The following is a 23,064-nucleotide window of genomic DNA, read 5'->3' on the forward strand; positions in this document are numbered from 1 at the left end:
AAGAAAAAACATTATTAATTGGACAGAGCATGTTCGGAAGCAATTAAAGTGCAAAAAATGCCCATAATTTGATTTCACGTATTTTATGCAAGCACTGTTGATGGGATTGTCAAGTCAGGAGACAAACCAGGTTCTTTTACAAAACATACACAAGGAACCAAGGTTTTTGCCCTGAAAACCCAAAACATTGATAACGACAATGGCAATACATCTTCAACTGAGCTTGTCGCTTTTTTATAATCATAGAATGACATTTTCAATATTTGCCTGCTCAGGGATATAACACTTACATTTCAGATCACATTACATATATACATTTTTTAGAGGCTTTATTTTTGTAACATTTTACTGAATGTGTAATTTATTTCTGTGATGGAAAAGCTGAATTTTTAGCAGCCATTTGTCCAGTTTCAAGTGTCACATCTTCAGATATCATTCCAATATGCTGTTTTATTATTATTATGTATTATGTAGTATTATTATTATTATCAATGTAGAAAACAGTTGTGCTGCTTACTATTTTTGTGGAAACCGTTTTACTTTTTTCACGATTCTTTGATGAATAGAAAGTTCAAAAGAACAGCATATATTTGAAATAAAAATATTTTGTAACATTATACTGTAAATGTATTTTCTTAAAAAAACAAAAAAAAACGTTTGAACGGTAGTATAAATAAAGAGAATCATAAACAAGCATATAAATGACATGGATAGATAAATACAAATAATTACGCTTTTCACTTACCAAATTTAAGAAGACTGAGAAGAAGGCTCACTCGCTCAGTGAGGACTCGAGGGAAATGTGTGTTGCAGGATTTCTCAAAGCCATCCACTTCCTATCGAAGAGGCAGCTTTTGAACCAAAACAAAGATTGTCACATTATCTGTGTGTAAATTCCAACTTTCAGCCTTGACATCTGGAATTGGAACATTTAGCTGGAATATTAGTTGTTCAGTTGTGTTTCTCATGCAAGATTATACACCAACATTACTATAATGTCCCTTCATTTATGTATCATACTTTAGTTCTGGCTGGGCCCTGTTGTATAACTCTTAATAATGAGGTTTTTTCTGCACAACTTGCTGTCTGAATAGCAAAACAATTGTTTTCAAACAGGTTTCCTAAACTTCTTCCATTGGACAGATAAACAGATAGTCCCACCCCCAAATTTATAACATGTTCAGCCAATGTTTCCTTGGCATAGTAAACTGGGAAAAGTATTTTTGGAACAAAAAACTACACATTTCACCTTATAGGATGAAATAAGTATTATTCATACTTAAGTATTATTCAATATACAAGTCATTAACTCTTGACTCTAATTCCATCTATTTTTGAAATAATTCTATTCTCCAACTCCATACAGACTTATTTTTCAAGATTTCTGTTTTGACTTCCCTGGAGGAATACAGTGTTGAAAAAAACATCCAAAGTATGGTACAGTTGTTGTTTTGTACTTCTGTTAGTGTTAATGAAAGTGAGATTAAGTGAGCAATGTGCATTATGTGTTCTTGGCAGACACAACATTTGAGCTTGTCAGCTCATTCAGAGATAATACATGTAATAATGATAATATATGTGATAATACAATCAGCATGACTGGAGTTTATACATTGGAGAAAATATATAAATTTAATTTCGAACATTGAAAATCAAACAGTTTCAAACAGTCTTTCACTAAACGTCCACTAAATTAATTAAATAAAATAATAAAACAGTCTTTTTATAGATATTGAGTTTATTTATTGATAATTTCACTGTTGCAACAGCTGAATGAGATACACTGCAATAACCAAACACTGGCTACACAATGGTACAATGAAGATCTATCAATGCTGAGTATAGCCAGTATACTCAAAAACACCTGGAATAAAAATAAATAAATAATTTACAAAACCTTTTTTTCTAAATATATTACTATGATTTTTGCAAAATGCACAAGGAGGGGATTTTTTTTAAAGGGATAGTTCACCCAAAAATTTTGTCATCATTTACTCACCCTTGACGTGACAGTTGACGGCACTCATTGACTTCCATAGTAGGAAAAAAAAATATTCCTATGGAGGTCAACGGTTAAGTGTTCAACCGAAGAAAGAAACTCGTACAGGTTTGGAACAACATGAGGGTGAGTAAATGATGACAACATTTTCATTTTTGGGTGAACTATCCCTTTAAGTCAAAAAGCAATAGTGCAAAAACATTATAGAATTGTCATCATGATCCAACCATTCAAACCACTTAGAAAAAGTTTTTTTTTTTACAAACAGAGGCATTTCTTTTAGAACTGTTAAAGGAACAGTAGTTGATTTTAAGTTTCAACACTTGAATCACTCATTTTTGTTCTAAGATTGGTCAAAGTAAACTCTGCAACATCCATTTGAAAAACCAGGTCTTTCACATGGAGGGGAAACATCCCTGTCAGGTGGCCCTTGTGAACACACGTGATCCCAGAATCCATACCCACTCTGGCATGCACTGCACCAGTCCAAACTAGAGAAAAAGTGAAACAGAAAAGCAAAGAAACACTAAATATAATGCACATGTTCCCTAAAAGAGGAAACTCTCTACAGTGACTTAAAATGTACCTGTATGGTGTGAGGCCAGTATCCTGTGGTTCTGTGAGAGATGCCCAGAGTTAAAAGAGCATTCCTGGCATACACTTGTGGGCTTGGCACCAGCCAGCCAGCAGAACCGTAACCATCAGATCTTTGAGATGCAACTCTAAAAGGCAGCAAACTCTGCACGAAGACTCCTCGATTACCATATTCATAGTGTAGAGAGCGACTGAAGTTATCAAAAAAGGCCTGTGGGGAATTGAAAACGCACCTGAATCATAAGACAAAGAAAACACCATATATTTGGATGGAAAATTGGTACACAAACAGACAAACTGACCGTGGATGCAGAGAGAGGAGCCTTTCTAGGAGTCGGACGCAAGCAGCGCCCAGCAGAAATGTTGACCACTGCTCCTTTTCCCCTCTCCACCATAGCAGGCAGTGCCAAGCGGGTGACAAGAGTGGCAGCAACTACATTTCTATTAATAGTGTCCCACACTGCAGATTCAGAGAGGTCCGTAAAGTCTTGAGAGGTGTCCAGAGACCCGTCCAGACTGTTAATGATGAATCCAATATCTTTACCGGCGATGGCATCTCTTATAGGTCTGCAGGCCGTGGACCCCTGACTGAAATCAGCTTCAATCCAAATGGCCTCTACCCCGTGAGCGTCTGAGATGGCTTTGGCAGTGTCAGCCACATTACTGATGTCATTACTGATCAGAATCACCGAGATGCCATGCCTGGCCAGTTCCTCTGCATATGCTTTTGCTATTTCCTCTGAAGCTCCTATGAAAAAGATGTCCATGTAAGTTAGGTAATTATCTGTAAAATATCAGTATGCTATTGAAGCTTCTTTCCAATACGGAATTACGGAATAAAAAAGGTAGGCTAATTGCATATTTTTATCCTGACTTTTTTCTTGCAATTGCTAGTCCCCCCCCCCCCCAATAACGTTACAATAACGTTATCGTCCCCGTGTAACTACAAAAACAGGAATCTGTGAAAACGATGACGTCATGCTCATGCTTATTACGTAGTGTTTCTTTACAAAGTGACATCGCCAACTACTGGCCTGTTAAGCGTTTTATAAAACGCTATACGACTATAATCGTTTTCGCCGATCCGTTTGAACGGGGAACGTTTTGACAACGTTGTCATCTGTATAAAGTAAATGCTTTTCTGTTTTTTTAGTACATTGTTGTCGTGTAAACGTACCCTGAGTTTACATCAAGCAAAAAAAAATAAAAATTATGCCACTGAATAAATAAAAAAAAAAGATAATTGACCTTTCATTGATCTCACAATTCTGACTTTGTCTTCGCAATTGCGATTTATATCTCATAATTCTGACTTTTTTAATCAGAATTGAGAGAATTGTTCAATTTTTTAGATCAACTTACAAATAAAAAAGTCAGAACTGTAAGATACAAAGTCGCAATTACTTTTTTAAAATCTATTTATTTATTTATTATTCCGTGTCGGAAAAAAGCTTTCCTATTATGCAGTATTATTACATATATCAAGGTTCAATGCATAAATTAAATAAAACCTACCACATATGACAGCCCATTGTCCATATTGCTGACTAAGATCTCTATGGCACACAAGACGAGGAATAAAATGAAGCCTTATCAAACTATAGGTGTCCCTCATAAATATAACAGCCTTGCTGACTGTGTAACACGCACCCACGAGCGCCAGCGTTTCCACATAACAGCTGCATGATCTGGCAATTTCTCTATACAAAAGCTGGAAGCTGTCAACAGCGGCCATTATAAGCTGAAATCTCTACAACTGTTCACTCTAAATTAGCTGCCAATGGAAAAAGAATAATCTTTTATATTCAATGATTTAGTCTGCAATCAACAAGCCTGACTATGTTAGTTAATACAAGCACTATTTCACCAGATTCTCCTCTTCAGTCTCGTCACATCATCATGTGTATCAGGAAACCCGGAACATTTAAAAGTCACGTGATATACTCCCATCACGTGATCAACTCTGGCGGCTTCAGCCAGTGTCAAATAAACACATGAAAACATCACCTTTCTTATTTATTATTTGGTTTCATTGTCTTAATTTGTAATAATCGCTATCGTAAATATTGATAGACACGGAATATATTCATACGGTTGTGCCGTGAAGCGTATTTTTGCATACGACAAGTGTTTTGTAAGCGCTTACTGCGGGTGCTTCATCGCAAGCTGTGCTTGTTTCCATAGAAACGAGTAGTGCTAACGGGTGCTAAGCTGAAAATATACATCTCTGTGCGTCCGATTATGGATGATTTCTAATGTTATGGAAGCGATGTAACTCATCTGTTTGGACATTGATGTGAAATAATTGAAGGTAATGTTTACAACTACTCGAGCTGTATGTGTAACACAGTGTTAATGTGTTAAGGAGAAAATATAAGCTTAATGCCAACACTTGAATTCTGATCGTCTCAGTTTTAATATTTAATGATATAACGTTATAGCTAACGTTAGCCTGTGATGTATTACTCCGATGTAGGGTAACTTAGCCTAAATGTTATTAATAATGTATCTATATTTCCTATTTTTAGCTTTAGCCCTCCAATATACAGGGTACATATAACGTTAGCCTAACTTAACTTACTATATCAGATTTAGGCACACTTGACATTAATCTTTGTTTCTCATGATTTTGAAATTGCTTTTATAGACAAATTATTTTATTTGCTTGTTGGTTTGTTTATATTGTTTAATGGGTTAGGTCAGATACTGAGGAAAAGCAGGCAACAACTTGTAGAACATACTTGTTGAACAAGTATCCAGCATACATACTGTTTTAAAAGCATTCCAGGAATCTAAACTTTGTGGGAATATACTGTGTGGACTGTATAAGTTACTTCCCACCACTGTTACTATAAGCCAAACACACCTTACTTAGGCTAACACCTTGCTTCTCTAAGCAGGAGATCACCCGTAGAGAAGAGATCACACATCCCGAGGAGCGATGTCTCAGTTCTCCAGCGAGGATGAGGCAGAGCTCCAGACCCTGCTGCGAGAGCTCCTGAAAAGTGTCAAAGACAGAATCTCGGGAGCACCATCGGTAGAATGTGCCGAAGAGATCTTGCTTCATTTGGAGGAAACTGACAAGAACTTTCACAAGTGAGAGATCTGCCTCTTCCAGTACATGTTAAGCCTGATTGTGATTACTATTTGTTTGACCTGTTTTTGTGCCCTCCCTCTGTTTTTCAGCTATGAGTTTGTGAAGTATCTGCGGGAGTATGTGGAGAGCAGTTTGGGAGCAGCTATTGAAGAAGAGACTGAGAATTTTACCAGGGGTGATAGTCATGCTATTGGGTCCGGACAGGACAGTCTGGTTCATGCTGTTACCAAGAGGACTAGGGAGTCCACACAGTATGTGTTTTTATAATTCCCCTTACCATGTGTTTCTTTGTATGATAAGATGATTTTGTGGAAGTTTTCAAACTGCATGATGCAAAAATACCTGCATCAATGCAATTTTGAAAGTAGTTCGGTAAGTTCCCATTTAAAAAAAAAAAAAAAAAAAAGCAATAAAAAGCTCTAAGCCGTGAACCAAATCAAACCAACCATCTCCAGGATAAATCACAATATTACAACCACTAGCCTCTTTCACACAGTAATCCTGGTAAATTAACGTAAAATTACTAGAATTACTTTTCCGGTAAATACGCAAATGTGCTGTTCACACAAGCAACAGCGTTCCGTCTTTTAATGTCATTCATGATAAAATCAACTACTTATCCCATAAAGCTTTGCGAATTACATAACTGAATCAAAACAGTAGAATATGAAATTGCATATTTTAAGTCATTAAATGAACAATGCATATATTTTAACTTTATTTCAAAATACACTACCCTTTAAAAACTATATTTTTTAAAATGTTTTTGAAGTTATGCTCACCAACCATTTAGTTAAAACAGTAACATTTTGAAATATTATTACAATTTAACTCAATCAAAATAACTCTTTTGTATTTTTATATATTTTTAAAATTTAATTTACTCATTTTTTATTATTCTTTTTTTATTATTATTTCATTTGATATAATATTTGTGCTACTTAATGCTTAATATCTACTTAAAAATGTTGGCAACCATGGTGCATTAGTAGTGTATCCAGATGTATTCAAATATATAACTTGATTATGGTATCATCAATGCTTCATGTGAGTGGTTTCTGTTTTCATTGTTACAGCAACTTTTCCGAGTATGGGTAGTTTAGTAGTTCATCACCATAAATTTAGTGAGATGGTATATCTGTCTTGAAATGTTTATGTTTTTGTTAAAAATCAATGATATGTGGTGTGTCCAAAAGCACAAACTACAAACTGTTCTACATTTGACTTTGAACTTACTTCACAACCTTTAAAAAAGTATGTTCTATGTTAAATGAATATGAGAAGTATGAATGAAAATCGGATGTACATCCGCCATGTTGTTACTGTCACGTGACCTACCAGCATCAGTTGCGTCGCTTCACTACCATTCATAAATCCTGTCCTGTGTCCTCATGGGATAGTAAAGTGCCCATTGAATGCACACTTCAGAATCTCAATGGAAGTAGTAGGTCATTCAAGTACTTTTCACCTGGTGTTTTTCAAATACTATGTATTCAGACATACTACTCTGTTGGTGTACTGTTATTTCACATATTTTATAGTAGGAAAGTATTCGATTATGAAAGCAGCGATGATGTTTACTTTTAGTTCCTCACAGACTTGAATAGAAAATGATGATGTTAACATGACTTTTTTTATATATCTGTAGGTATAAACAGATGATGCAGACTCTGAAACAGACCATGATGGTGGTTGTGGAATCACTAATCAATAAATTTGAGGAAGATCAGCTTAAGAAAGAGGAAATGGACAGGAAGATCCAACATGAACAGTCAGGCAACCATTACACCGACAACTGCTCTGACAGTGACTCTTCATTCAATCAGGTTGTTTTTGTATTCATTTAAATAAGTTACAGTGGCTGCAGTGTTTTCTATGACATAGCATATCACAGTTTTTATCTCAGCTTTTCATACCATAGACTGAATCACTAACTGATGTCTTTGTTTTCTTCACGTAGAGCTATGCATTTATCAAACATGAACAATTGCAAGTCATCGCTGAGAAGCTTGACCCCGGTAGACCACGAGAGGTGAAAGCTCCTTCTCTGATACACCCACTTGCCATTGTTTCAATTATAGAAAGGAGAGAACTGTGGTTTTGAGTCAGCATGATGCAGCCATCCTGATGTGTTTAACTACAGGTTCGCTGGGAAGCTTTGCAGTCTCTGTGCTATGCCCCTCCCTCTGATGTCCTGAGCTGTGAAAGCTGGACTGGTCTGCGCCGAAACCTCTCTGCTGCGCTCACTGACCCTGACCCTGAGCTCAGCGTAAGAGCTAAGTGCTAAATAAGCACTGACCTTTGCCATGGTCCAAACAGCAAAACTGTTTCCTTAGCTGCTTAATGTGGAAATACAACATTTTCAAGCAGTTTCCAGAGAAGTGGTTTCATGTGGAACGGGAGGCCATGACCCGTTCCAGTGTTAATATTGAATCCCACAGTATGTGGGAGTTTATTAAATATTTTGAATCAAGGTTATTATAGCTAACTAAATCTATTAAAAAAAACATGTTCATCACTTGAAATAAAATAAATGTGAACTGAAATAAAATTAAACATGAATAACTTAAGGCTTGAATACACTACACAACTTTTAAAACTCTCACAGACTAGGCTTAAAAAATACACTTCTTTCTAGGCTTAAGCCTAGTCCCAGACTAAAATGCAAGTTTGAGCTGTTTTAACTGAAAGCAACTTGCACTGGCAAATCTTAAAATGTCACTGCCATCGTTTTGTCTCAAGATGCACACAAGTGATGTTTTTTTTAATGCACCTTTATAAAAACTACTTACATAGGCGTAATCCTGGCTTAATCTAAGCCTTGTCTGTGAAACCGGGCCTAGGCATCATGACCACAGTAGTTGTTGTAGCAACTGTGTGTGCTGAGTGAGTCAAAAAACAAAAACGAGCCAAGCGCATTTGGATGCGGTCTTGGGTGGGTAGATGCGGTTGTGACTCTACAGATTACAACGGGAGTTAGAGGTGAGTGGCGCAGTCAGTTTTTTTTATCTGAGCTGATGAGTCATATATATAGGGGCTAATTTGTTACTCGTGTTCTGTTAATTTGCTTTTGTGTTGTTATTGTATTTGTATTGTATTTTAATGCAACACTGGTAGATCGAGGACAGCTTTGGTTTCACTAGCTACGCATAAACACTACGATATGTATTCTAAAATCGGCTCAAAATATCAAACGTTTTGATATCCTCCAACTGGATGGAATCCTAATCTGAAGCTGAAAAACTAAAAAACTCCAACTGCTCAAAATCTGCAGAATGACACAGACTTTCTGCAACTATTGTGGACTCGTTAATCTGAAAATCTGCAGTGCAGTGTATTCCAGTCTTTAGACATATTTTCTGTCAGCTAGTTGCCAAGCAACATTTCTCATTTTAATTTAGTTTAATTTGATGTACTAAAATAATTAAACCAAAATGTAAATAGACTAAAACAAAAAACTAATAAAAATGACAACATAATTACTAAAACTAACTAAAAGTATAATTGAGGTACTTAATATCTCAATGATACTAAAATAACACTGTCATGAACATATTCTGTTTTCACAGGATAAAGTCCTCCAGTTTTTTGCAAAAACATTTTCCTCTTCTCCATTAAATGTGACCAAGGATATCTACGCTAGCATTGGTAATAGTTTAAACTTACTTTAGCAGGATGCAATATGTTTTAATATTCAGTATATATGAGAATGAACTGTCTGTCAATTCGTTCCCATGAAGTGTCAACATCTCTTTTCAGCAAAAAGCTTGGAGGCTCATTTCCTGTACCACAAGTTGAGTTTTCCCAGCGGTTCCTCAAGTATTGATGCGAACAGACCAGATATGGCCCGTCTCCTCAAACAGGTATATGTCATTTCTTTTCTCCTTGCATATGAATAAAGTTTAGGTTGCTTGGATATACAGATGAACTTGTTTCTTTTTGGTCGTTCCAGATGCGATTAATGAACGACTTTCAAAAAGAAGTGACAACATTTTGGATACGACATCCTGAGAAGTGAGCTTTCACGTTTCAATCCCATTTCCCAAATATTGTACACTATATCTTGATTGTGTCAGATTCTTGGAAATAAATGAGTTTTCATCCTGTGCTCTAGGTACATGGAGGAAATAATTGAGAACACACTCTCTCTTCTCGCTCTGCATTCTGAACAAGGCATGAGCAGTCCCGGCTCAGAGAAATCCCTAGAGCCTATACACTTAATCTCTCTGCTGGATATCAAAGCCACCTGGTTTAAGAAATGGATGGTGAGCCAAGTTTTTATCAAAGAATAAACAAAACCAGAAGCGCAAAACACACCATTTTCTAAATTAAGCTGTGTTCACACTGCCAGCGACGTGCAGCAACAAAGCGACATGATCCCAGTCATTTCAATGGAAAGGTGGTGATTTCCGTTGTTATGAGCGACAGTGACCACTGGCGACAGGATGTACAGTAGTAGTGTTCAGCAATGTGAAGAGTGACTTTCGGGAGCGACAACCAATAGGAGTGTTGTCAGCTGACCGCACGTGATTCATCACTGCATCCTGTGTCGGCGGCAAGATGGAGAGGTTATTTTAGCGGTTAAACTTTCCGATACTTTAACAACAAGAAAACTGATTTGGTGTCTACAACATGGAATAACATCCATGAATGTCACTCGTAAATGTTACTTGGCAACCAGTAGTGAGAACGCCCACTAGGCGTTCAGCAGTGTGAACACAGGTTTAGAAGTTTTGTTTACTTGTTTTTACATGTCCAATTTCCAATATATAGATTGATACTGATTGATTGATTGATTGACATTGATTGATGTTCTTGGTGTGAACAGGCCTTTTACACTAAAAATATGTAAAACACAATTCAAGATATATTCTCTGAAATACAAGTAAATGTATCTTCTTTTAAGGATGTTTCGGTATGTTTACTGGAAAATATGACCAATAATAATTTAAAAAAAATCATTTATCTACTCAAATGATCAGAATAATTAAAATTGATGACTAAATATTGTTTTCTAGCATGGCTACTACAGCAGAACCGTTGTCTTAAGACTTCTTGAGAGGAAATACAAGTCTTTGGTGAGTTATTCAATGCGGTATGCACAAACCAATGGTTGTAAACGCTAACTTCTAGCCTTAACCATAAAATCCAGTGAGAATGGAATACTAGCATACTGAAAACTGGATTTGATTTTTCATAATATGTAAAGCAAAACAATAGACAATTTCAAACAATATTATACTGCATTGTTGTCACATGATGAGCACAGGATCCCTGCGGCTCCTTAAAAGGTCTTAAATTCAGTTTTATTCAATTTAAGGGCAAAAAAAGTCTTAAATATATCTTTATATGTATATATGATTTAAATGTGAATGTTTAAATGTGGAAATTAATTGTTTACTATTTTATAAAACTTTTTTTTTATATGAAATTTAGTTTTTTTTTAATCGTCATTTAATTGGCCTTTCATATGGTATTTCATTTGTGTAGGTCTTAAAAAGCCTTACATTTGATTTTGAAAACATTGCTGATAGTCTGGAGCATGTTTAGCAGCATCAAACTAAAAATATTCATACTGTACTTTGCAGAAATTGTTGTGTACTTTGTAGTATGATAATATACTATCCCGAACATAATCAGTATTCATTGGCTGGTTTAAATGGGTAAAATGAACAGTTTTTCAAGTGTCTCTAATAATAGTATGTGTTCAAGTGATTATTAATCATTTTTCCCAGATTGTTAATGCTCTGCAGCAGTGCATTTATTACTTCGATTCCTGTGATTCAGTGAGAGAGGAAACCTTGGAAATTATCCACAGCCTGGAACATCAGCAGATTGGTACGGCTGAACTTTTGCCCACAATGTTCACATACAGTATCATACTTTATCTGACAACCTGGCTTATGTTTTCCCCAGTGTGCCGTTACAGGCTGTCCTCTCATGGTCAACTTGCTAGATTATCATTGCCAGAGATAATTCCAAGGGTTTGTGGACTTACATTGAAAAACGTTCCCAGAATTCGGGTTCTGTATTGTAGCTGGAAGATTCACATGAAAAAACAAAATACCCAAACATACACACAGTATTGACTGATTACGTTATCTTCTGCTGTATACACAAGTCATAGCTACCAGACTTTTAAACCTCCCACAGCTGTAAAATATTCGTAACAGATCAGCTATATTCAAAAGACACTTATCTAGTTTCTGTGATCAGGGTCAGTTTATGATTCTTCCACACAACCCTCCTTTATGGTCACTCATGTAGTATTACAATAGATTTCAGATATCATATTTCGGTGGAATCAATCTACCTTATCTTTAAAAGGTCAAAATTCTTGTAAAATTGCTTACTGGGTGAAAATCACAGAAATATGTACTGGTGACATGCTGACATTAAAAAAAAATTAAATGTACTTTTATGTATATACACTATAAATATTTATTTTTCTTTGTTCCAGCATTTGGCATGGCAGTTTAGTAGTCCACCCACAAAAACTGACTTTAAAAAAAAAAAAATCTTCCTTTTTGTTATGGGACTTGGTCGTGTATTTTACGAGTTTTGTGAGACCCAGTAAATAACCCAAACTACTTTCTCCTCTAATGCTTGATAAAGATAAAGATAAACATTTATATTTCAGTGCTAATTTAGAAACTGGAGGTCACATGCAAATGACTGAATCCATTTAGAGCATGCTCTGCGAATGAGATGTTCTTGTGTTTTGCCCCTCAGGCCCTGCTCGGAGAACTCTCTACACTTCTAAAGAGCTGGAGTTTGTTTATTTCGTTCACTCGCTGTGTGTGCTCGGGAGGCTTGTGATGTACACTAATGGAAGGAAACTTTTCCCCATTAAAGTGAAGAAGCGGAGAGGTAAGTTTGGAGGGGAGGAAGCAATCATTTTTGAGAATAACAAGTCTGACTCACTAAATGATCTCTACGTGTTAAACGTGTTAAACTTGTCCCCTGTTTCAGATCCGGTGACTTTGACCGACTTGGTTGTGATTCTGATCAATATCATATACCAACACCCAAAACCATCCTGTGGTGAGACACCACATGCAGGTACGCGTCATAAGAGTACCAAAGTGATAAACTCTGATTAAAACTCAACCATGCCTGCCCATAAGGAGTGTGTCTAAGTGTGTGATTTTTTTTATGATTAGCACTAACATTATGTAAATGTTAGTGCTAATATGGGTGTGCCAGATCATCCTTCTCACAGTGACACAACTGTATTAGAACAAGGGCCTATTATGTCTTCCTCAGGTTAATGAACTTACTTCCTTGGGAGGATAAATGATTCAATCTTATCTAGAAAACTTACAGGACTGCACTTTATACAGTTCCAGTGATTATCTTATTATGTGGAGCTGATTATTGATTTGGATGCTTATTTAAAGGGAAACTGTAGTTCACCAAAATAAATATAAAAAAATATATATTTTCTCACTCTCATGTTGTTCCAAACCTGTATGACTTTCTTCATTTTTTGAAATTGTGTTAAAAAAGTGACCATCAGATTATTCAACATTTCTCATTTTGCGTTCCACAGAGGAAAGAAAGTCATAAGAATTTGGAGTAAATTATGACAGAATTCTCATTTTCAGGTGAACCAGGCTTTAACCAGGTAGCGTAAATCACGAATCGCTTATTAAGGCACATAACATATTTTTTAAAAGAGTTTGACTTTTTTTTTTTTTTTACACTGGAAGAAATACTACTTTTCTCTTGGTTTGTCTTTGTCGGACATGTTGTGCTGCACTTTAAATCATTCATTAACTGAGATCTGCAGTAAAACTAAAGGCCAACAACAGAGGGGTCTTAAAGCTCCCAACGAGTTATTACAGGTATGTATGTCTGTGTTTGTGTATTCTCTAGACTCCCTGTCTCCCACTCATCTTGTGATGGAGGTGTTAAGGACCCTGTGTGACCGCACTGAGTGTGCTGTGGAGTGTCTCTACCAAATCCCTGTTATAGAGACTCTGCTGGCTCCCGTTATCACCCTGCTTAAAGGAAAGCTGGTCAGCTGAACATGAACACTTCCATCAGCAAATGTGTTATCAAGAGTCTAGACATAATTATGAAATGTGAATTCTGCTTCACTACAGGGGCCCTTTCTACTACTCCTGCTTGTAGTATTTTACTTCTTTTCATTTAATTTATTTGTTTGATTTATCTTCACAAATAGTCCATTATAGTGGGGAAAGTTCCTGAATACTGAATAGGCATGCTAATGTGGGTAGTTTTATGTTAATATGTTGTTGTTTTTGACATTAATTCTATGATGATTTCTTTCTTTTTTTTCTTAATTGTATTTATTTATTATGGTAACATACTACTATACATACATAACTTTATACAGGGTTTGCACAACCATTACAAAATTTCAAAATGAGCCATTTTTGCTATTTATATTCCCGCAACATTAGAATATGTATATGCAACATTTTGTAACGTGTAACATATAACTTTTGCAAAGTTTTTTGTATATTTTTGGAAGAATATTTATGCTAATCAAGGCTGAATTGATTTGGATAAAATACAATAAAAGTAGTAACATGTTAAATATATAATTACAATTTAAAATATTAATATATATATATATATATATATATATATATATGAAAGAAAAATCTTGTAATGGCAAAGCAGAATTTTCAGCATCATTACTCCAGTCTTCAGTGTCACATGATCCTTCAGAAATCAGACATTTTAAATTATCATCAATGTTGAAAACAGTCTTTACTGTCATAAACTTAATGCATCCTTCCTGGTAATTTCTTTTTAAAAAAGAAAAATCTTGCTGACCTCAAACTTTTGAATGTTAGTGTACTGTATATAGTATGTTATTTCAAAAGAGCAACTCTATGAATGTACATATAAGAGAGGAATTGATGCCATTTCCATGATGTGCCCTCATTGAAGACGTGAACAGAATATTTTTACAGTTTCACTACAGAAGAAGCCTGTTAATTTAAATCCTGAAATAAAACTGTAAGCTTTTATATAACATCTCATCAGAGACCTCATCTGCAGCATTTTATATGCATTATACTGTTCACCCCAAGCATTTTCAATTTGTCTTTTGTTGCAGCCCAAATTAAATTCCCTAGAAAGTGCCCTGACTCACATAGCAGACACCCTGGCGAGGATCGCTACCACTGAACGAGGTTTATCACTCCTGCTTTATGACAGAAATCTCGTCTCGGCCGAGGGTGAAAGGTAAGTAAATCTAATTTTGCTCTCAGGTTACATTCATTATTTTTTTCTTCCTGCTAGTGTCATCTCGAGCTAGTCAGCACTTGCGCCATATATATCATCAGCATGCATAGAATGAAAGGATGAGCTTCTCAATAAAAGAAAGGACCCTTTTGACACCAGTGTCTTTAGTGAGATGAGTTGTAACATACTCTGGAAAAGAAACAAAAGATGAATGCCGTTAAAATAGAATCCACCTTATTTTGCAATGCGAAAGTAAGCTTTGAGAATTCCCGATTTATTAGCTACTATAGGTAAGTAACTAGAAGAATAACAAAGTGCAGTAAAGGGTATAACTCTTTGCGCTACAAACCAGTGTGTTTATGATTACGATAATAAGTACAAATAATATGATAACAAATACCAGTTTGCAATATCAAGCAACATAACAGACTGCGTCTGTACAGCTAAAATAATTGGAAACTGATGACACCAGAAGCCTTGCACATTCAAGTTACAAATGACTGCACCTACTCTTACGTTTAAAATAAGTTGAATAATATAGAATAGAATTGCCCATGTTGTTATCCACTACGCTATACCACCATTCATTTGACCACACTAATCCAGCAGTTAAAATCACAGTTTCCATTTCTAAAATAACATTCACAGATCCAGGCACTTTAATATTTTATCAAATTGGAATAACACGGTACTAATATGTTGTGCTGTTATTTCCACAGTATTTCAGCTGCACATGTGGTTGTGCAGTTTACTCAGAGGCTGTTGGCAAAAGAGCTGCATGTGTTCTGTGAGCTGGAGATTTCTACTGCCGTGAGCGGGGCCTTTATCTTCGTCTGTCGGCAGATGTACAACACCTGCGAGGGGCTGCAAGTTCTACGGCCATACACCCTGCATGAGTGCATCGCTAAAGCCTGGAGAACGGTGAGCTTTATACACATTAGCCTCACTAGTTCAGTTATTACCAATGTACTCTTTAGCTGACTGTTTTATCCAGACTAACACTATTGTAAATATAAAATTGTGATGACCTTGTGGGCTTTAAACCTACAATCCTTCAGTTACTAGCCCAGATCTTTAACCGCTATGCCATAGCACAGGGGTCGGCAACCTATGGCACACGGAGGCATGATCACAGAAGCTTGCGAATGGTTTGTCGGGTCTTTGCGTTAGCGCAGGTTCAAATAATCCACGCTTGGTGTGCATAAATGATTTTTAAGTACAACGTGGAGGCAAAGAACCAAAAGCTGCCTCTGTGAAATGCATTAAAATCGTTTAATGCACAGCCAGCCGTGGATTTTCTCGCTTATACCATGGTCATTTGCCAGCATCGAAACTTAAAGCTGTTATTGATGTTTGCAGGCAGCGCAATATTTTACCGGAAGGTAAAATACCTCGCTCCACTTTGAATCAGGCACACAGAGATAAAGTAGTGCGTAAGATCACATTTATTTGAATGAATAAATTATAGCATTTATTTCAAAATTTACTTCAAAATAGTGATGTTATCCTCTCGTTGCTATAGCGATTCAGTAGCGAAGCTACATATTACTAAAAGTCACGGGGCAGCGTTGATAACAAATGTCTGTGCTCCTGAGTGTTTCTGTGTGTGCACAGCGTGATTTCCGTGTGTGCGCTTCAATGAAAACAGCGTTAAAATACAATTGTGATTCAACTGATTACCTGTGCATTAAATGGTTTTATTAAACAGCCAATCAGAATCAAGTATTCTGACAGACCATAGTATAATAGTATGTAATGTATTGGGGTTTTTTGCCCAATCGGAACCAGACCTATTTGTTTATTCTATTTATCAATAATTACCAAAAATAAATGTAATTCCTATTCACGGTCTCTTAAGGGCCAAAACGTTTGAAGAACTTTTACTAAAGTGGCTATAACTTGTGAAGGTATGAGGTATCGTGAACGGTATAAGTCTGTTATACCGGTATAAGTATAACGGACTGTTTGACTCACGGCTCTAGAGGTCTGTGAGAAATTCGAAAGAATTCGGCCACCAGGGAGCGCCTTCGCGTGATCGGACCATAGGTTATAACTGTTAAAAAGCTTTAAAAGTATATTTCCTATGGTAAATTGCCTGTATTGGCTGTAAATGGTCTTTTTTCCTTCTATGATTTAAGTGGTTACATGCTTGCTAAATAAATCCTAATATTGTTTTATACATGAGCTTAAAGGCTTTAAAATGCTTGAACCCCGTTAATTGCTGCTTGCAGCTACATTTATTATGAATGTTATATACATGAACTTATATACTGTATATATATATATATATATATATATATATATATATATATATATATATATATTCAAATGTAAATCAATGAAAGGTAAAAGCACACATTTAGAGTAAGTTTTATTTTAATCATCCTATCAATGATTATATAAAAGCTAGAATTGCATCATCTTATTTTAGTCATCTAACTAGTCTTATGTCTGTGGTTGTAGGAGTGTCGTGAGGTCAGTGGCACAGAAATTTGGTAACTTTAATTAGTAATCCTTTAATCATAGATAAAATAACTTGTATGTCTATCGTTGGTGTTGTAATGTTTTATGAAAGACGTGTCTGATGAATTTTTGTCTGGGAATCTGACCAGTCCCTGTCTCATACTGCCAAATATATTACCGTTTAAACATTTTGGGTCGGAAAGACTTTTTAAAAATGTTTTGAAATAAGTTTTTTTTTACACTTACCAAGGAAGGCTGCATTTATTTGATTATAAAAACAGTAATAATTGTGAAATATTATTACAATTTAAAAATAACTGTTTTCTATTTGAATATTTAAAAAAAATGTAATTTATTCCTGTGATGGCAAAGCTGAATTTTCAGCAGCCATTACTACAGTCTTCAGTGTCACATGATCCTTGAGAAAACATTCTAATATGCTGATTTGGTGCAAGAAACATTTATTATTATTATCAATGTTAAATGTTATATGAAATAGACATCTTTTCTAAAAAATAAAAATGTCTTTACTGTCACTTTTGATCAATTTAAAGCACCCTTGCTGAATAAAAGTATTATTTCTTTTAAAAAAATCTTACTGACCCCAAACTTTTAAACCATAGTGTATGTCCTGGCGTACCACAGAAATGACTGTGTCAAGAAAGTTAATTTTTATTTATTTATGGATAAACTATAATAAAATTTCAGTAAACATGTTTTTTCCAGTTGCCTTTTAACAAAACAGAATTCTGCTTATTGAAAATTTATTTTTAGTTATTATCAGTCCTCTCGCAGCCAAAATCAAGCCTCCATTTTCTGAACTGCTGCTTTAGAGCCTGCAGTGTCTGTTCCCCAGGCAAAACAGTATTAATGTTGGAAGAAATGCTGAACGTCCAATCTCTGGGCTGTGTAAAGAGGATTTGTTGAATACAGAAGCAGCAGTAAAGTGCTGCACCATCATTAATGAAACCTCCCGGGGGTTCCCCTGCCTTCAAAAAGGCTGAGTTCGAATGGTGTGAGGAATCAACATTGCATTCAACATGTCGTCTCATTATTTAGCCAATGGGTTTGAATGCCGTGTAGCAGTCCAGCCTGACAGCGAATTCTCTTCCCCCACAGACAAGCTCAATGTCAGAGAGAGTTCCCACTCCTGTTCCTGGAGCTCCCCCAGTGCTGGCTTCCCAGGAGCTGCAGAGCGTGTGAGTATCTCACCATCATGCCTCCAGTGATCTCCTGTTGCTGCACAAGCTGTTTGTTTCTGTGCTAAACTCGAGCTTGGCCTGCCAATGCTGTTTTATGGGAATGAATCAACAAGAACAAGAAATAATGAACTCTCTTCCTAAATCTTTTATCCTGGTTCTACAGTGTGGCCTGGGAAGAGATGCTGTTGGACAACCTGCTGAATTTTGCTGCCACACCAAAAGGACTGCTGCTCCTCCAACAGACTGGAGCCATTAACGAGTGTGTCGCCTACATGTTCTCAAGATTCACCAAAAAACTACAGGTAATATAATCAGATGCCACTTTCAAAAGCATTTTATTCTGATAAAGAATATTAGTGGCTAGTGATACTTATGTTAAAAGGATAGTTCACCCAAAAAGTGTGGTCATATGATCTCAATATGGTGGCCACCATAACTTTTCAGAATAGAATAGAATAGAATAGAATAGAATAATACCCTTGTGAACAGTATATAAAAATGTATATAAAATGTACATGTACATTTATGCACACGTTTTCATTACTTGAGTCTACTCGCTGGCCATTGGGGACATTTATTTTAATTGTTTTGTGTTAGATATTACATATTTCCAGACTCTGGAATTTGAAGGATGTGTATTTCCTCCATTCTTTCTCTTATCTTAGGTCAGCAGGTGTGAGAAGTTTGGTTATGGTGTGATGGTGACCCAGGTGGCTTCCACAGCCCCAGGCATTGTGGCCTTGCAAAGCTCAGGTAGCTAGAAGTATTATTTATGACCAATTTCATCTATATCAAGAGAGTTAAGAACAACATCTTCCATATTTTCTTCTTACAGCTTCAGACAGCAAAGGTCATGTTAAAAAAAATACTGAATTACATTGTTAGTGTTTCTGCAATCATTACATTTCCTGGTACTATTGATCATGCACGTCGTTAGTCACTGAGACGACGTTGCACAAGGGAAATGTTTTAACATGGAAACTAGGTTTTCAGGCTGTTAAAGGAGTTGAACTTTGAGTGGATTCGCAGGATTTTTCCAGACAATCGTGGTGGAGCTGTGGTCAGCCTTGGAGTGTGGTCGAGAGGATGTGAGGGTGGTCCATCCGAAATCTACTCCAATGGACCCTATTGACAGGAGCTGCCTCAAGGTTCTGACTCCCCTATCATTCATCTTGCAATTAATATTCAGAAATGTTTTGCTATTTACAATTATTTAGAAGCAAAAGCTATGCTTCATTGAGATTCTATGGATAAGGCTTCGATTTGCCAATTTCCACAGTCTGCCTACAAAAGCTACACTGAATAATTCCATAAATAAATGCAACAGTGCGCACAATGACCCACCAACCACATTAAAGTTAATATGAAATTGCATTCACAACCCATTTTACCTGGTTAACATTATCCAGTTGCAAATTATTACATTTAATAAAAGATTATGAAAGCAGACCTTTTTCATTTTGTTTTGAATAAACTATTAAGGACGAACACTAAATATCGAAATACTTTTTGACATTGTTTTGACCCCAAAATATGGGTGATATATTTCTGAATGACTTTGAGTGAGTTTTGTGTGTGTGTGTAGTCCTTCCTGTCTCTAGTCAATCTGCTTTCTTCACCTCACGCTGTGTGGGAGCTGCTGGGACATCGAGCGCTTCCTAATAAGACAGAGTACAATCTGAGAGAGATGGCCACATCAGTTTTAGTGAGTATAATAGACAAACCCAAACTGGCCTATCTATGTCTAGTCTCAGCTCACAGTCATGAACCGCCCACAGTCTGTTCACTGATCTTCTGATGCCTATTGTTCACATAACTAACTTGTATTGAGTGATTTCTCAATACAAACAGTATAAAAGTAGGAATTTTTCCGTGAGCAACATGAGCAGTATATACAGTACAGGGTTGTTTTATTCTGAATGAATAAAACTTTCTTTAGTTTTTTTTAGCAAGGATGAATTAAATTGATCAAAATTAAAAGTAAAGACTTTTATATTGTTCGAAAAATTTCTATTTAAAAAAATTATCTTTTGATCTTTCTATTCATCAAGAATCCTAAAAAAAAAAAAAAAAAAAAAAACTTTTTTTCCTCAAAGTTTAAGGATCACAACTGTTTTCAACTGTGGTAATAATAACATTTCAAATGTTTCTTATTGTGCCAAATCAGCATTTTAAAATGATTTCTAATCACAGCAGTAATGACCGCTGAAAATTCAGCTTTGCATCACAGGAATAAATAGAAATTTTACATATATTAATACATGAAAATAAATTCAAATATGAAATAATTTGAATTTAAAGTGTCATTAAATTTTACAATAGCACTGTTTTTACTGTATTTTTAATCAAATAAATGCAGCCTTGGTGAGCATATTAAAAAATTATACAAAATTTTTTCAACGATAGTATGTATATTAACTAATAATTTTACAGAGTCTCTACACATTTCCCTCCATTTTCCTGTATTTTTGTACAACCATTCATAGGGGACTGATTTATCATTATTTGTTTTGAAATGAACTGTGGTTGGTTACTGTACATGGCCAGAAGGTGTCTTCCAGTCTAAGTTGGTGCTACACAAGACTAAGTCATATCTAAGTTGTGTCTGCTGATAAAACAGTATTGATGAAGAGACAGGTAAAACTCTCAGAGTTGTTTAATATGACATTTAGCAGCTCAGATTTTCTTCATTTGCAGTTCAAATCATGATCATTGGAGGGCACACTTTGACTGGTGTGTCTTTGAACTCGCTGTGGTCTTTGTCACACTTATTTTGAAATCATGCATTTTTGATAATGACTCACTGACTCTTCCCGTCAGGACCTGATTGACCGCCTCATCATTATTAATTCTGATGCGAAGATTCACTCCCTTTTCAACTACGAGCAGTCCCACACGTTTGGCCTGAGGTAAGATCAATAGTTCACTTCTCTCTACCAGTAAATAGACAGGAAGAGCACAGAAGTGATAGAGGGTCCTTATAGAGGTTTATTATCTGATTAGCCTTTTTTCTCCATTCATTCTTCTCTGGGGATCAATGGCTGATTGATTCAGCTCTTTGTGTTCTCTGTGCTATGATTATCCTGAATTAATGCCAGAGAAGGTGATACCAGGATATGAAAGAGTTCTCGGGCTCTCAAAGGAACTAGAATTGACTGGTGTAATCCATCTACTTATTAAAAAGGAACACTTTTGATGCATTTTGTTCACATATAAATGAATTACCATAGTTTAAAAATAAATTCTTTTTTTATTTTTTTATCAGCTATCAGAAACAGAATTGGTTCAGCTCTTTAGATCGCTTGCCGCAGCTTGAGATCACATTTACATAGATGCATAGTGCTGTGCCAGTTATTTCTCCCACCGGTGGTATTTATATTAAAAAGGATTATGTCAATATTATCATTATGAGCATAACATAACCCTCCAAATTTCATAAGGAGCCTTTTTTAGAGACTTTAATCTAGGTTTCTGAAAAGGGCAAAATAATTGAGTATTAAGAAAAAGGTGGTAATAAAAATCATGTTAAAATCATGTATATTCAGTGGTTTCACACTCCCAGCAGCTAATAATTCACTCCACAATACACAGTGTTGTTGGCGCAAACAATGTTTATGCTCACTGCAAGTGAACTATTTATTTTATTGTGTTTTATTTTATCTTGTGTCGTTTTATTGATGCTTTTCACGGATGAGAAAATGTCAAAGCAACCTACCCATTTTGGCTTCTGCCTAGTTAGGTTAGTGCCAAAATACTGTAGAGGTCAATTGGATGAACAGCCTTTGAAAGCAAAAGATATAGGATGCTTTTTCTCCTCCCTTTTAACTTCTCCTAACTATATGATAAATGGTTAGTTATTAGTTATTATTTGCATGTGGCAAGTCCAGAACCAGCGTTGGAGTATGGCAGGAGATTAGGTTCTATTTGAGCGTAAACATTTATAGATATGAAAAAGTGTGTTCAATCATTTTAATCCATACATGACTGCTAAGATGTGTCAATTTTGATTGAGTTTTTAAATAAACATTCTGTCTTCCTGTGAGTTTCTTAGCGTGTGTTTGTCTTATTCCGCCTGAATCTAAATCTTTATATGGCATTTTGCCTCAGTGCAGAGGAAGTTGCCTTTGGCAATCCAAAGAACAATTGTGATGATGAAACCAAGTGCTGTTTATTTGTTGCTGTCATGTTAGGTTTGCTGTATTTCCCTTAATAAAGTCAAGATGTAAGTTGTGGCATAGAAAAGAGTGACATCCTCAGGCATATTCTGGTAAAAATATAGAAACGCATTATTTTCATCATTATCTATCCGGTAACAGTTCATGTTAATGGTTTGAGTAGAAACATTGTTTACACCCTTGAAAGTTTGCAGGATGAAATAAAGGAGATTAATAAAGATAAATAAGGAGAAACTACCAATTAGTACGACTTTCTGAAGAAAATGTGTGTGGTTGCCCATGTAAAACTCCTCTTTTTGAAAGCTGTGAAAA

At 35.7% G+C, this 23,064-nt stretch overlaps 2 protein-coding genes across 4 annotated transcripts in view; one reads left to right on the plus strand and one right to left on the minus strand.

The window, feature by feature from the left end:
- Positions 1–1,723: 1,723 nt before the first annotated feature.
- hsdl1 (hydroxysteroid dehydrogenase like 1) lies at positions 1,724–4,519 on the minus strand. Of its 2 annotated transcripts, XM_084090702.1 has the most exons (5): positions 4,244–4,502; positions 4,109–4,149; positions 2,896–3,341; positions 2,586–2,804; positions 1,724–2,490 (listed from the first exon to the last, which is right to left on the minus strand). In XM_084090702.1, the coding sequence occupies exons 1-5, from the start codon at positions 4,276–4,278 to the stop codon at positions 2,419–2,421; spliced, it is 813 nt and encodes a 270-aa protein (XP_083946828.1). In that variant the 5' UTR covers positions 4,279–4,502; the 3' UTR covers positions 1,724–2,418. The 2 variants fall into 2 exon arrangements, with proteins under 2 accessions (XP_083946828.1, XP_083946827.1); XM_084090701.1 differs by having other exon boundaries at positions 4,109–4,519.
- A 7-nt stretch (positions 4,520–4,526) lies between these two features.
- tbc1d32 (TBC1 domain family, member 32) overlaps positions 4,527–23,064 on the plus strand; it is a 41,227-nt gene continuing 22,689 nt past the window's right edge. For both annotated transcript variants that reach the window (XM_084090710.1, XM_084090711.1), the window contains exons 1-23: positions 4,527–4,904; positions 5,494–5,689; positions 5,780–5,941; positions 7,339–7,516; positions 7,651–7,722; positions 7,834–7,959; positions 9,260–9,338; positions 9,450–9,553; positions 9,643–9,704; positions 9,805–9,955; positions 10,709–10,768; positions 11,426–11,528; positions 12,423–12,560; positions 12,663–12,752; positions 13,569–13,711; positions 14,785–14,912; positions 15,632–15,833; positions 18,495–18,574; positions 18,741–18,879; positions 19,243–19,330; positions 19,607–19,725; positions 20,163–20,282; positions 21,398–21,486. In XM_084090710.1, coding sequence (XP_083946836.1) covers positions 5,535–5,689; positions 5,780–5,941; positions 7,339–7,516; positions 7,651–7,722; positions 7,834–7,959; positions 9,260–9,338; positions 9,450–9,553; positions 9,643–9,704; positions 9,805–9,955; positions 10,709–10,768; positions 11,426–11,528; positions 12,423–12,560; positions 12,663–12,752; positions 13,569–13,711; positions 14,785–14,912; positions 15,632–15,833; positions 18,495–18,574; positions 18,741–18,879; positions 19,243–19,330; positions 19,607–19,725; positions 20,163–20,282; positions 21,398–21,486 — 2,588 coding nt within the window. In that variant the 5' untranslated portion in view covers positions 4,527–4,904; positions 5,494–5,534. The remainder of the gene's footprint in view (positions 4,905–5,493; positions 5,690–5,779; positions 5,942–7,338; positions 7,517–7,650; positions 7,723–7,833; positions 7,960–9,259; positions 9,339–9,449; positions 9,554–9,642; positions 9,705–9,804; positions 9,956–10,708; positions 10,769–11,425; positions 11,529–12,422; positions 12,561–12,662; positions 12,753–13,568; positions 13,712–14,784; positions 14,913–15,631; positions 15,834–18,494; positions 18,575–18,740; positions 18,880–19,242; positions 19,331–19,606; positions 19,726–20,162; positions 20,283–21,397; positions 21,487–23,064) is intronic.

The sequence above is a fragment of the Abramis brama genome, assembly GCF_963993115.1.
Source record: "Abramis brama genome assembly, chromosome: 18".
NCBI classification, from domain to species: domain Eukaryota; kingdom Metazoa; phylum Chordata; class Actinopteri; order Cypriniformes; family Leuciscidae; genus Abramis; species Abramis brama.

Coding starts and splice junctions, on each gene's coding strand:
- hsdl1 (XM_084090701.1), bottom strand. CDS start 4,328: ATGGCCGCTGTTGACAGCTTCCAGCTTTTGTATAGAGAAATTGCCAGA. Junction 3,342..4,108: donor ACAATGGGCTGTCATATGTG/GTAGGTTTTATT, acceptor TCTTTTTCATAG/GAGCTTCAGAGGAAATAGCA. Junction 2,805..2,895: donor CTCCTCTCTCTGCATCCACG/GTCAGTTTGTCT, acceptor AATTCCCCACAG/GCCTTTTTTGATAACTTCAG.